This window comes from Salvelinus namaycush, unplaced genomic scaffold, assembly GCF_016432855.1.
Source record: "Salvelinus namaycush isolate Seneca unplaced genomic scaffold, SaNama_1.0 Scaffold1133, whole genome shotgun sequence".
NCBI classification, from domain to species: Eukaryota; Metazoa; Chordata; class Actinopteri; order Salmoniformes; family Salmonidae; genus Salvelinus; species Salvelinus namaycush.
Genome location: NW_024057824.1, coordinates 67,121 through 81,777, shown reverse-complemented (window position 1 = coordinate 81,777; position 14,657 = coordinate 67,121). Strand labels below are relative to the sequence as shown.

General features: G+C 44.2%; 1 protein-coding gene across 1 annotated transcript; it reads left to right on the top strand.

Annotated features, from left to right (window-relative positions):
- Window positions 1-1,510: 1,510 nt before the first annotated feature.
- Window positions 1,511-14,341, top strand: LOC120035888 (ferroxidase HEPHL1-like). The gene is made up of 9 exons (XM_038982352.1): window positions 1,511-1,702; window positions 1,990-2,129; window positions 5,668-5,793; window positions 6,326-6,432; window positions 6,520-6,757; window positions 7,821-7,960; window positions 11,201-11,354; window positions 11,898-11,912; window positions 14,226-14,341. Exons 1-9 carry the CDS (start codon window positions 1,533-1,535, stop codon window positions 14,288-14,290), a joined length of 1,155 nt encoding a protein of 384 aa, XP_038838280.1. The 5' UTR covers window positions 1,511-1,532; the 3' UTR covers window positions 14,291-14,341.
- Window positions 14,342-14,657: the final 316 nt, after the last annotated feature.

Below are 14,657 nucleotides of genomic sequence, written 5' to 3'. Positions count from 1 at the left end.
AACATGGAGGTGTATACCACCACCAGGATCACTAGATTAACAGGGAGGTGTATACCACCAGCAGGATCACTAGATTAACAGGGAGGTGTATACCACCAGCAGGATCACTAGATTAACAGGGAGGTGTATAACACCAGCAGGATCACTAGATTAACAGGGAGGTGTATACCACCAGCAGGATCACTAGATTAACATGGAGGTGTATACCACCAGCAGGATCACTAGATTAACAGGGAGGTGTATACCACCAGCAGGATCACTAGATTAACAGGGAGGTGTATACCACCAGCAGGATCACTAGATTAACAGGGAGGTGTATACCACCAGCAGGATCACTAGATTAACAGGGAGGTGTATACCACCAGCAGGATCAATAGATTAACAGGGAGGTGTATAACACCAGCAGGATCACTAGATTAACAGGGAGGTGTATACCACCAGAAGGATCACTAGATTAACAGGGAGGTGTATACCACCAGCAGGATCACTAGATTAACAGGGAGGTGTATACCACCAGCAGGATCACTAGATTAACAGGGAGGTGTATACCACCAGCAGGATCACTAGATTAACAGGGAGGTGTATACCACCAGCAGGATCACTAGATTAACAGGGAGGTGTATACCACCAGCAGGATCACTAGATTAACAGGGAGGTGTATACCACCAGCAGGATCACTAGATTAACAGGGAGGTGTATACCACCAGCAGGATCACTAGATTAACAGGGAGGTGTATACCACCAGCAGGATCACTGAGGAAGACAGACAACTGTCATGTATATTCAGAAATGACTTCATGTTTCAGATTTAGACTCTGTGATGCTGCTGTCGGGGGGGGGGGGACACTGCTGTCTACATGACTTCATGTTTCAGATTTAGACTCTGTGATGCTGCTGTCGGGGGGGGGGGGACACTGCTGTCTACATGACTTCATGTTTCAGATTTAGACTCTGTGATGCTGCTGTCGGGGGGGGGGGGACACTGCTGTCTACATGACTTCATGTTTCAGATTTAGACTCTGATGCTTCTGACGGGGGGGGGGGGACACTGCTGTCTACATGACTTCATGTTTCAGATTTAGACTCTGATGCTTCTGACGGGGGAAAACTGTTTGTCTACATGGACATTATTAATTACCCCTGACCTCTACCCCTTACCCCTGACCTCTTACCCCTGACCTCTTACCCCTGACTTCTAACCTTGACCTCTAACCCCTGTGTCTCTAGGTGTATTTGAGGTGAGCTGCAGAGTGACTGACCACTATAATGTTAACCTCTGTCCCTGACCCCTGACCTCTAACCCCTGTGTCTCTAGGTGTATTTGAGGTGAGCTGCAGAGTGACTGACCACTATAATGTTAACCTCTGTCCCTGACCCCTGACCTCTAACCCCTGTGTCTCTAGGTGTATTTGAGGTGAGCTGCAGAGTGACTGACCACTATAATGTTAACCCCTGACCCCTGACCTCTAACCCCTGTGTCTCTAGGTGTATTTGAGGTGAGCTGCAGAGTGACTGACCACTATAATGGAGGGATGAGACAGCAGTACTCTGTGAAGCCCTGCTCCGAGAGCGACGTGAAACACACACACTCCCCTGCTTCGTCCGTGGTTCGCTACTACATCAGCGCAGAGGAGGTGGAGTGGGACTACTCACCTAACCGGGTCTGGGAACTAGAGAAACATCACGCTACAGAGGAGGACAGGTAGAGAGAGAGAAGGAGGAGGGTGTTTCTGTGTGTCAAATCCAATCGCATTTTATTGGTCACATAAACATGATTTAGCAGATGTTATTGTGAGTGTAGCGAAATGCTTGTACGTACGTGTGTGTGTGTGTGTGTGTGTATGTGTGTGTGTGTGTGTGTGTGTGTGTGTGTGTGTGTGTGTGTGTGTGTGTGTGTGTGTGTGTGTGTGTGTGTGTGTGTGTGTGTGTGTGTGTGTGTGTGATTCATTCATTCATTCATAATTGTGTGTGTGTGCGTGTGTCCCCCAGTCCAGGCAGTGTATTCGTGGGCAGGGGAGAGAATCGTATTGGTCCACGCTATAAGAAGGCGGTGTATATACAGTACACTGACGACACCTTCAGGACACAGACGGAACTGCAGCCTGAACAACTGCACCTCGGCATTCTGGGTAAGGGAGGGGGTCCCAATAATATCTCCTTCCTCCTGATGTTTGCACTTGTTCACTACTTCCAACAAATGTAAAAGCATTGGAATGGTGTAAACATGGGCTACAGTGAGTTTCTATATACCAGTCATTTCCTTTCAAATCCATGAAGGGAAATATCGGAGAACAAGGTGGGATTAGTGAGACGCACACCGTCTCTTTAAAGAGGGTCCGTCTCAGCGGAGGGAGAGAGCAGCAGACTGAGGGTCCGTCTCAGCGGAGGGAGAGAGCAGCGGAGGGAGACGGACCCTCAGTCACTGAACAAATGAACCATGCCATTCTGGCAGCTGATCAAATCCCAGCTAGCACATTTGGTTCCTTGGAAGTTGTGGGAACGTATGTTTTTGGTTTCACGTTGGTAGTTTAAAACTGAACGTTTTTTAAAACGTTCTGAGAAACCAACTGAACATTTTTCCTTTTCTGGGAATGTTTATTTTTAGGTTCTGAGAACGGATATTATAGGTTATTTGGAGGTTTTTGAAAAGTTTCCTTGAAGGCGAACACCTGGGTTTGTTTTCATCATGTCCGAGGGATTTCTAGGTCAGTGAGATTTTTCACCACGAAGAGGGCGGGTCTGGGATCCGCGCTCCCAAACAATACACCATATGACGGCTTCCGGTGGATTGAAGGGGGGTGAAAATAAATGTAGGCATTTTGCTAACCTCTATGCTATACTGATTATACTATACGGCTCTATGTGATACTGATCACACTATACGTTTTAGTGCAAGGTTCCCTCTAAACTGCCACGCAGCTCCCCTCGCACTGCAGATGAAATATCAGTACAGAGAAGCACATCTTTCTAGAGTCATCCTCTTTAGTTAACACTATCAGCGTTTCGCTCTGCTGTGGGAATGAACTACGCAAATGAAAAATGAACTACGCAAATGAAAAATGAACTACGCAAAACTAACTGTGCAAGAGATTTTCTTGTAGGCCGAGCGCATTGGAGTAGGATTATGTTGCATTAAAAGGGACTCTTGCCATATATGGATCTGTGACATTCATTTTGAACTGGACTGTGTATACAACATGAGCGGTCGTGAGTAGATGCGCTTGGTTTGAGATCAAAGCGAGAGCTGCATGTAGCCACCTGTGTACATTTGCTAGTTAGTAGTTATTAGCCCAGTTGTCACGGCTGTCTTCTTCTTCCTCCTCTGAGGAAAAAGTTTGATCGGAGGACCAATATGCAGCGTGGTATGTGTTCATCTTGTTTAATAGAAAGAGAACACTTTGCGAAACTAATACAAAAACAATAAACGACGACCGTGAAGCTAAATAACAAATAGTGCTGACACTAAACACTACACATAGACAATCACCCACAACACAAAACAGGATACCTAAATATGGTTCCCAATCAGAGACAACGCAAAACACCTGTCTCTGATTGAGAACCATATCGGGCCAAACACATAGAAATAGACAAACCAGACATACAACATAGAATGCCCACACAGATCACACCCTGACCAAACAAAACATAAACGTGCTTCTACATCTGCATTGCTTGCTGTTTGGTGTTTTAGGCTGGGTTTCTGTACAGCACTTTGAGGTATTAGCTGATGTACGAAGGGCTATATAAAATAAACTTGATTTGATTTGATTTTAATAAAACATACAAAGCAAACTATGGTCAGGGCGTGACACCAGTTAACTTCTCTGCGAATACGGGTTCACTTTCCTAAACAACCGCTGAATTGCAGGGCGCCAAATTCAAAAAATATACCTAAAAATATTTATCATCATGCAATCACAAGTGAAATATACCAAAACACAGCTTAGCTTGTTGTTAATCCACCTATCGTGTCAGATTTTGAAAATATATTTTACAGCGAAAGAAATCCAAGCTTTTGTGAGTGTAGCTTTCAATGCTAGTCGGCAACAGAGGAATGGTTGTTTCCTGCAAGAGAACAAAACGTGTACATTTCTAGACATCTTTGAAAAGCCTGTCAGGTAAAGAGCTTTTTTATGTCTTAAAGGGGCAGTGTTGTATTTTGAGACGTATTGAATAAGCGAAGTAGCCAATAGGCAGAAAGTAGCATAATTTGTCTGATTCTATGTAATAATGGTATGGGAATAATGATGCATTTTATTTTGTAAAGTTGTTTCTTGCATCAAACACATGTTCAGTCACCTCCTTGTCTGAAGGACAAGTGGATAAACAGGTTCATGTCAAGCCCTGCATGTTTTTTTTCAATTCTCGTGGAATGTAGACCTACATTGAACACCACACATTGTCTGCTACTGTAGGCTGAATGATAGAACGGCTATTTCCATGTTAACATGTTATGGGATGCATTATCTCCATTGTTTTTGATGGTAGGCCACTCTGGTAGGCCTTCATTATGATCAAATAGCCACAGTTGCCTACTTGGACACTGTTAAAACTGTAATTTATAGTCACCTTATTGCCACCTGACTGACTGGGATTAAACAGACGGGGTTGGCTTAGACTGTTGACATGTAAACTATATTTTGTCCCCAAATGTTTATTGAAAACATAAATACATTAGCACAATGAGCACTTGTTGCCTGTCAAATACATCTTTGCCATTGTTGGTTAAATAGCTAGCGAATGTTAGCCATATTAGCATTAATGCGACATCAGTCAAAACCCCTCAAAACAAGACATGGTAACACAATAACAGGATAAAACGAGCTGAAAAGATCCACCTACAATTACCTCACTAGTCAGTTTCTCGTCATTGCCATTCAGAATCATAACCACGCCAAGCCTTTCAACTACATCGATGCGCCTTTTCGTGATGTTGTCAGCCAACCCGCCTATAGACTGAGCCTGAGGTGGTAGCCCCTTGTTAGCCTACCTCAGCTGTAAGAAGTCACAAAGAGGGTTTGAGAAAGGGTTTCGGCGTAGTACTCATGGGAAATTGTAAGGGTTTTCTACACGTTCTCTGAACGTTACTAAAGTTTTCTTGGTGTTTTTTATGGAAAGATTTCTTCATGTTCTGAGAACGGAATGTATGTTTTTAAATAACATTCTTAGAACGCTCTTTGAACGTTACAGAAGTGTTCTTGTGGTTTTAGTGGTTATTAACGTTATCGGAACAATTTGAGAACATGACTTTAAATAGAACCATGAGGAAACGTGTAGGAAATGTTATGCTGAAATACTGAAATTCCCACAGAAGAACGTTGTTTCTTTACGTTCTCTGAACTATTTGAGAACTTTCCCAACGTCAAACCAGTTGGAGAACATTACCAAAATGTTAATTAAATGTAACCAGACGTTCTGTTAAAGGAATTAAATACAACGAAAATAGCGTTTTTTTTGGTCTAGTTCCTTAAATGTGCTGAGAATGTTCCAAAGCCAGGAAACTATCCTGCACCATTCCCAGAAAGTTGTGGAATGGTTGTAGGCAAAATAACAGTAGGACAACCATGCTCTCACCAAGCTCTAAGAAACATATGGTTCTCAGAACGTTTATGCGCTAGCTGGGATTGATACGGTTACTGATGTGTTTGTGTGTCGTTCCTACAGGTCCTATAATCAGGGTGGAGGTGGGAGAGGAGGTTCTGATCACCTTTAAGAACAGAGCCAGCCGTCCGTACTCTATACACGCTCACGGAGTGGTCACTACCGACACACACACACCTGTCCAGCCAGGTAAAACACACACTCAAACACACTGCCGGGCTGTACTCTATACAAACACACAGAGTGGACATCACAGACACACCTGTCCAACCAACAACGGTCCATGTTAGTGTGTGTGTGAATGCTCCTCCCCTTTTATCTCCTCCTCTCTCCTCTTCTATCATCCTATCTCCTTTCCTCCTCTCTCCTCTTCTATCATCCTCTCTCCTTTCCTCCTCTTCTCCTCCTCTCTCCCCTCCCCTCTCCCTCTATCCCCCTCTCCTCGTCTCCTCCTCCCCCATTTCTCCTCTTTTCTCCTCTCCTCTCTCCGCTTCTCCCCCTCTCCCCTGTCCACTCCTCCCCTCTCCTCCTCTCTCATCCCCCCTCTCCATCTCTCTCGTCTCCTCCTCCCCTCTCCTCTCTCCTCTTCTCCTCCTCTCCCCTCCCCTCTCTCTCTATCCCCCTCTCCCCTCTCCTCCTCTCCCCTGTCCACTCCTCCCCTTTCCTCCTCTCTCATCCCCCCTCTCCATCTCTCTCCTCTCCTCTATTCTCTTATCCCCAGGTTATATGACAGAGTTCAGGTGGGAGGTTCCAGAGAGCTCTGGGCCAGGAGTCTCTGATCCTAACTGTATCTCCTACGCGTACTACTCTACTGTTGACTTCGTCAAGGTGTGTGTGTGTGTGTTTACCTATAGAACTCCTGAGAATGCGAGTGTCTACCTGTATCCAGTAAGTCTCTCTCTATCTGTCCTTCAGGACGTGTTCAGTGGTCTCTTGGGCCCCCTAGTGGTCTGCAGACAGGGAGTACTGCAGCGTGGAGCTGAGGGGGGGACGAGGAAGAGGAAGGACGTGGAGAGGGAGTTTGCTCTGCTCTTCATGGTGTTTGATGAGAATGAGTCATGGTACCTGGACGACAACATCAGAACTTACCTCCACACTGACCCCAGTAACTTCACCATGGACGACAACTTTATAGAGAGCAACAAGATGCACGGTGAGGAGAGAGAGGAGGAGAAGAGGGAGGGAGGGAGAGGGAGAGGATTTGAGGAGAGGTAGGGAGAAGAGGGGGAGAGGGAGGGAGAGGAGGAGAAGAGGGAGGGGAGGGAGAGGAGGAGGAGAGGTAGGGAGAAGAGGAGGAGGGGGAGAGGGAGGGAGAAGAGAGTTAGAGAGAGGAGGAGGAGGTGAAGAAGAAGAAGAGCCAAGCTTACAGAGAGTGAGTGTGTCCCAATAATCCTTCATCCCTAAATGTGCACCTCCCTTCATGGATTTGAAAGGAAATTACAGTATTTGGAAACTCCTTCTCGCCCTACACTATTCCAATGCTTCTAGATTAAACATCAAATCAATTCAAATGTTATTTGTCACATACACATGGTTCGCAGATGTTAATGCGAGTGTAGCGAAATGCTTGTGCTTCTAGTTCCGACAATGCAGTAATAACCAACAAGTAATCTAACCTAACAATTCCACAACTACTACCTTATACACACAAGAGTAAAGGGATAAAGAATATGTACATAAAGATATATGAATGAGTGATGGTACAGAACGGCATAGGCAAGATGCAGTAGATGGTATCGAGTACAGTATATACATATGAGATGAGTAATGTAGGGTATGTAAACATTATATTAAGTGGCATAGTTTAAAGTGGCTAGTGATACATGTATTACATAAAGATGGCAAGATGCAGGAGATGATATAGAGTACAGTATATACATATGAGATGATTAATGTAGGGTATGTAAACATTATATTAAGTGACATTGTGGAGAGTAATGAGAGAGGAGAGATACCTAGTATTATTGGGAACCAACAAAGACAGAGGCTGAGAGATGTTGACTAATGTAGTACTGACACCTGTAACATATTAATATACACACAGAGGCTGATCATGTTGACTGCAATGGTATTAAGGAGTATTATTGTGTGTGTGTGTGTGTGTGTGTGTGTGTGTGTGTGTGTGTGTGTGTGTGTGTGTGTGTGTGTGTGTGTGTGTGTGTGTGTGTGTGTGTGTGTGTGTGTGTGTGTGTGTGTGTGTGTGTGTGTGTGTGTAGGTATAAATGGTAAGCTGTATGGAAACCTACATGGTCTAACCATGTCTAATGGCCAGACAGTGGACTGGTATCTACTGGGGATGGGCAACGAGGTGGACATACACACCGTCCACTTCCACGCTGAGACGTTCACTTATAAAGTAAGACAAACCTCCTTCTCTTCTTCTTCTCCCTCTTCTGCTTCTCCTTTTCTTCTTCTTCTTCTTCTTCTTCTTCTCCTTTTCTTCTTCTTCTTCTTTTCTTCTTCTCCTTTTCTTCTCCTTTTCTTCTTCTTCTTCTTTTCTTCTTCTTCTTTTCTTCTTCTCCTTTTCTTCTTCTTCTTCTTCTCCTTTTCTTCTTCTTCTCCCTCTTCTTCTTCTTCTTCTTCTTCTTCTTCCTCTCCTCGTTCGTCGTCTTATTATTATTATTCTCCTTCTTCTTCTTCTTCTTATTCATCATAATCATTATCACTGGAGTCAGTTTTCCAGTACATTGCCTTAATTCTGTTCCCCCTTTTATAAAGATACTGAAAGGCAATGTTTCAACCAAATGGCTTGTGATAAACAGATATCATACGTATATATACTGTACACTGAACAAAAAATATAAACGCAACATGCAACAATTTCAAAGATTTTCATTAGGCCCTAATCTATGGAGTTAACATGAGCGGGAATACAGATATGAATCTGTTGATTCACATCTCCTGCGCATAGAGTTGATCAGGCTGTTGATTGTGGCCTGTGGAATGTTGTCCCCACTCCTCTTCAATGGCTGTCCAATGTTGCTGGATATTGGCGGGAACTCGAACACGCTGTTGTACACGTCGATCCAGAGCATTCCAAACATGCTCAATGGGTGACATGTCTGGTGAGCAATGTTCCCTCAAAGCTCCTCCAGGGGCAAAAGAACAGAAGAAGCATAAGATTGACCTTCACTCAACTTTCTAGAGCTTTCTAGAGTCACCAACCGGTCGACGATCTCCAAGGCATTCCTAATCGATCGCCAAACATTTCTGTAAAAAACCCAACTATAAAGCCTTGTGTTCCTATTTATTTGTCTCGGGCTGTTGGCAGGTAGATGCACCAGATTCAACGGCCCTGCGCGCCGGGTGGTAGGCCAACTGTTGCCATTTTGAACCATTTCATGTGTCTGAAGGTACAAACTCTGCTGGTGGGCCCAAATCAAGTGCACTATCGGCCTCCGCTGGCCAATCGGATGGCTCAGATGACCGTGTCTGCAGTCATAAAAGCTACAGCAAAAGTTGATACTGTGAGATTTCAAAACATGTAAAACCACGACGAGAGAGAGACGGTCAATGAATACAGCAAAGTTGATACTGTTTTTATGAGTTAGTTTAAGTTCTTACACTGTCAACACTTTGTATTCAACACCTTTTATAAACACATCCTATGTCCACTCAGCGCTACAACAAGCACTGTAACAGTAATGAGGAGGAAAGTGTATCTGTGGGCTTGTTTGTTGTTGTTGTTATTATTAGCTGCTTGGGTCTTTTTTTTAATATCGAGGAATATTTCACATTCTCGGTTCATAGGAGAAACAAGATGAATTTATAATGCAGTGCGGCTGGCGTTTCACCATCAGCTGGAAGACGGCGTCTCTTTTTGGTCGGTGGAGGAAAGGGAGAGCAGAGAGGGCTGTTGAGAGACGGACCATCAGTCTGCTGCTCTCTCCCTCCGCTGAGACGGACCCTCAGTCTGCTGCTCTCTCCCTCCGCTGAGACGGACCCTCAGTCTGCTGCTCTCTCCCTCCGCTGAGACGGACCCTCAGTCTGCTGCTCTCTCCCTCCGCTGAGACGGACCCTCAGTCTGCTGCTCTCTCCCTCCGCTGAGACGGACCCTCAGTCTGCTGCTCTCTCCCTCCGCTGAGACGGACCCTCAGTCTGCTGCTCTCTCCCTCCGCTGAGACAGACCCTCAGTCTGCTGCTCTCTCCCTCTGTTGAGACTGACCCTCAGTCTGCTGCTCTCTCCCTCCGCTGAGACGGACCCTCAGTCTGCTGCTCTCTCCCTCCGCTGAGACGGACCCTCAGTCTGCTGCTCTCTCCCTCCGCTGAGACGGACCCTCAGTCTGCTGCTCTCTCCCTCCGCTGAGACGGACCCTCAGTCTGCTGCTCTCTCCCTCCGCTGAGACGGACCCTCAGTCTGCTGCTCTCTCCCTCCGCTGAGACGGACCCTCAGTCTGCTGCTCTCTCCCTCCGCTGAGACGGACCCTCAGTCTGCTGCTCTCTCCCTCCGCTGAGACAGACCCTCAGTCTGCTGCTCTCTCCCTCTGCTGAGACTGACCCTCAGTCTGCTGCTCTCTCCCTCTGCTGAGACTGACCCTCAGTCTGCTGCTCTCTCCCTCCGCTGAGACGGACCATCAGATGCAGGCACCAACAGCCCAGTAAAATAAAAATAAATAACTATTGAAAATGTATGCTCACTCAAATGAGCCTCACCACTAATACAACAACAGATCTATTACCGGTGTGATCATGTAGCCTACCTCAAATTTTGAAATATATACTGAACAAAAATATAAACGCAACATACAACAATTTCAAAGAGTTTACTGAGTTAAAGTTCATATAAGGAAATGAGAATTAAAATAAATAAATTAGCCTCTAATCTATGGATACCACATGACTGGGCAGGGGCACAGTCATGGGTGGGACTGGGAGGGCATAGGCCCAGCCACTGGGGAGCCAGGCCCAGCCAATTAGAATGAGTTTTCCCCCACAAAAAAGGCTTTTTAACAGACAGAAATACTCCTCAGTTTCATCAGCTGTCCGGGTGGCTGGTCTCAGACAATCCTGCAGGTGAAGAAGCCGAATGTGGAGGTCCTGGGCTAGCTTGGTTACATGTGGTCTGCGGCTGTGATACACATCTACTCATTCCAGGGTTCTTCTTTATTTTCTACCTTGTAGAATAATAGTGAAGACATCAAAACTATGAAATAACACATATGGAATCATGTTGTAACCAAAAAAGTGTTAAACAAATCAACATATATTTTAGATTCTTCAAAGAAGCCACCCTTTTGCCTTGATGACAGCTTTGAACACTCTTGGCAAGTATACTGTGCGTTATAGGGAAATAATGCACACTCTAGAATGCCCTTCAAGCCAATCAGAAAGGAGTATTCAACAATGCCATGGTATAAATATATATGATAATACAGTAAATCTATGTATTAACATGAATCTCAGACGGACAGTGTGGATGTGTTTGACCTGTTACCAAGTCCTCCCCTCTCTCTCCCCTGGTGTGTGTGTGTGTGTGTGTGTGTGTGTGTGTGTGTGTGTGTGTGTGTGTGTGTGTGTGTGTGTGTGTGTGTGTGTGTGTGTGTGTGTGTGTGTGTGTGTGTGTGTGTGTGTGTGTGTGTGTGTGTGTGTGTGTCAGACGGACAGTGTGCACCGTGCGGATGTGTTTGACCTGTTCCCGGGGACGTTTCAGACGGTCGAGATGACTGCAGGGAACCCTGGGACATGGCTGTTGCACTGCCACGTCGCCGACCACATCCACGCTGGAATGGAGACTACTTTCACCATCACGGGTAACCATGGAGACCACCTTCAGCATCACAGGACCCAAACAGAGAGTGACAGACAGAGGGTGACAGACAGAGGGTGACAGACAGAGGGTGACAGACAGAGGGTGACAGACAGAGGGTGACAGAGAGAGGGTGACAGACAGAGAGTGACAGACAGAGAGTGACAGACAGAGAGTGACAGACAGAGAGTGACAGAGAGAGAGTGACAGACAGAGAGTGACAGACAGAGAGTGACAGACAGAGAGTGACAGACAGAGAGTGACAGAGAGAGAGTGACAGACAGAGAGTGACAGACAGAGAGTGACAGACAGAGAGTGACAGACAGAGGGTGACAGACAGAGGGTGACAGAGAGAGGGTGACAGACAGAGAGTGACAGACAGAGAGTGACAGACAGAGTGTGACAGACAGAGTGTGACAGACAGAGTGTGACAGACAGAGTGTGACAGACAGAGGGTGACAGACAGAGGGTGACAGACAGAGAGTGACAGACTGTTATGACGTCAACATTGTCTAACATCAAGTCTCTTGTTTATCTTTTATTCCAGAGAAAACATCACGTGGTGAGTAGGGATGAATAAACATGAACAACATGAATAAACATGAACCAGATTAGAATGACTAGACATGAATAAACATGAACCAGATTAGAATGACTAGACATGAACCAGATTAGAATGACTAGACATGAATAAACATGAACCAGATTAGAATGACTAGACATGAATATAACCTGAACCAGATTAGAATGACTAGACATGAATAAACATGAACCAGATTAGAATGACTAGACATTAATATAACCTGAACCAGATTAGAATGACTAGACATTAATATAACCTGAACCAGATTGGAATGACTAGACATTAATATAACCTGAACCAGATTAGAATGACTAGACATTAATATAACCTGAACCAGATTAGAATGACTAGACATTAATATAACCTGAACCAGATTGGAATGACTAGACATTAACTTTTACCGCCTCTCAACCCCGTATCCGGGATCACCCCCCACCCCCCCCACACTGATTAGCATCGCTAGCATAGCTTCACAAGTAAATAGTAGCATCTAAATATCATTAAATCACAAGTCCAAGACACCAGATGAAAGATACAGATCTTGTGAATAAACCCATCATTTCTGTTTTTTAAAATGTTTTACAGGGAAGACACAATATGTAAATCTATTAGCTAACCACGTTAGCAAAATACACCATCTTTCTTTGTCCACCATTTTCTCTCTCCACCACTAGCTATCACCAATTCGGCTAAACTAAGATATTGATAGCAACAAACCAAGACAAAAACTCATCAGATGACAGTCTGATAACATATTTATGGTATAGGATAGGTGTTGTTAGAAAAAAGTGCATATTTCAGGTAGAAATCACAGTTTACAATTGCACCGACCATCACAAATCGACTAGAATTACTAGATAGAGCAACGTGTATGACCAATTTACTCATCATAAAACATTTCATAAAAATAGACAAAGCATAGCAATGGAAAGACACAGTTCTTGTGATTTCAGACCATATTTCAGATTTTCTAAGCGTTTTTCAGCGAAAACACAATAAATCGATAAGTTAGCATACCACATGTGAAAACGTTAGTAGAGTATGAATTCAAGGCAAAGGGAGCTATAACGTTATCATCGCCAAAATATATTAATTTTTTCACTAACCTTCTCAGAATTCTTCCGATGACACTCCTGTAACATCATTTTACAACATACATATACAGTTTGTTCGAAAAGGTGCATATTTAGCCATACAAAACCGTGGTTATACAATGGAAATAGTCACAACTCAAGCATCAAAATGAGGGACGTCAGCTTTCAGAGTGATCTAGTTTAATCGAAAGCTAATCATATACTTGACTAAAAAATACAGAGTTGACAGGAATCGAAAGACAAATTAGTTCTTAATGCAACCGCTGACTTACATTTTTAAAATTATCCTTACTTTTCAATACAGGGTTCGCCAAGTGAAGCTATACCAAACAAAATGGCGAAATATGCGTTTAAAATATTTCGACAGAACAACGATTTATCATATTAAATATTGCTTACTTTGAGCTGTTCTTCCATCAGATTCTTGGGCAATGTATTCTTTCTTGGGTTTAATCTTCTTTTGGTCGAAAGATGTCCTTTGTCCGTCTAAATGCCCGCTAACGTTCGACCGGGACCCCGAAATGTGCCCGGTGCTTCACATAGAAATGCATCAAAATCGCACTAAACGGATATAAATTGCTATAAAACGGTTTAAATTAACTACCTTATGATGTTTCTAAGTCCTATATCGAATTAAATTACAGACGGATACATTTTACGTTGATAACCGAGCCTTTGAAAATGGCATCCGGAGGTGTCTTCCTGCGTAAAGGCGAGCGTCGAAAGGGGGGCTACCCTCACTCCTTGGTCCTTTATAACCTCTGAGAGCTACGCAGAAGGCCCATTCCACTTCTCATTGGTTACTGACATCCAGGGGAAGGCGGGTGCAGTTCGTGTCGTTCCATAGGATATACACAGACTTTTAAAACTGATCTGAAATCAGAGCTTCGCTCTCAGACCTTTCACTGTCTGTCATGGATTTCGCTGTAGAAAGAGTTCTGGGTCACCCACAGACATCATTCCAACTTTGTATGAAACTAGAAAGTGTTTTCTATCCAATAGAATTAATAATATGCATATTGTACGAGCAAGAATTGAGTACTAGGCAGTTTAATTTGGAGACGACAAAATGCTAATTCGGAACAGCACCCCCTGTAGTCGCAAGAAGTTAATATAACCTGAACCAGATTAGGATGACTAGACATGAATATAACCTGAACCAGATTAGGATGACATTGTTTCTCCCCCTCTCCTATAGCACCTGGTATTGGAGGTTCCATCTCCACTCTGCTACTACCACTACTACTGACCGTTCTCCACTAGACTACTCTGTGTGTGTGTGTGTGTGTGTGTGTGTGTGTGTGTGTGTGTGTGTGTGTGTGTGTGTGTGTGTGTGTGTGTGTGTGTGTGTGTGTGTGTTGTGTTGTGTTGTGTTGTGTTGTGTTGTGTTGTGTGTGTTCATAATGCATTATCAGTCGATGTAATCAGCTATCAAACCAATCAGTCCTACAATAGATAAAATGAATGATGAATGACAGTTGAATATTACACAGCTTTACCATCCAATCATCCATGTTACAGCGTTATCATAGAACTAGGAAGTAGAATCCTAGAATGGACATGAACCTTCTTGTGATGGCATCAAAGGTCAGCCATATTGGTCAGGGAGTTGATCAACCATGGTTTGCCA

Bases quoted from the DNA above. Each gene is read 5' to 3' on its own strand.
- LOC120035888 (XM_038982352.1), top strand. From the start codon at position 1,533: ATGAGACAGCAGTACTCTGTGAAGCCCTGCTCCGAGAGCGACGTGAAA. The intron at 6,433-6,519 runs GTGTGTGTGTGT...TCTGTCCTTCAG, and splicing joins CTACTGTTGACTTCGTCAAG to GACGTGTTCAGTGGTCTCTT. The intron at 6,758-7,820 runs GTGAGGAGAGAG...GTGTGTGTGTAG, and splicing joins AGAGAGCAACAAGATGCACG to GTATAAATGGTAAGCTGTAT.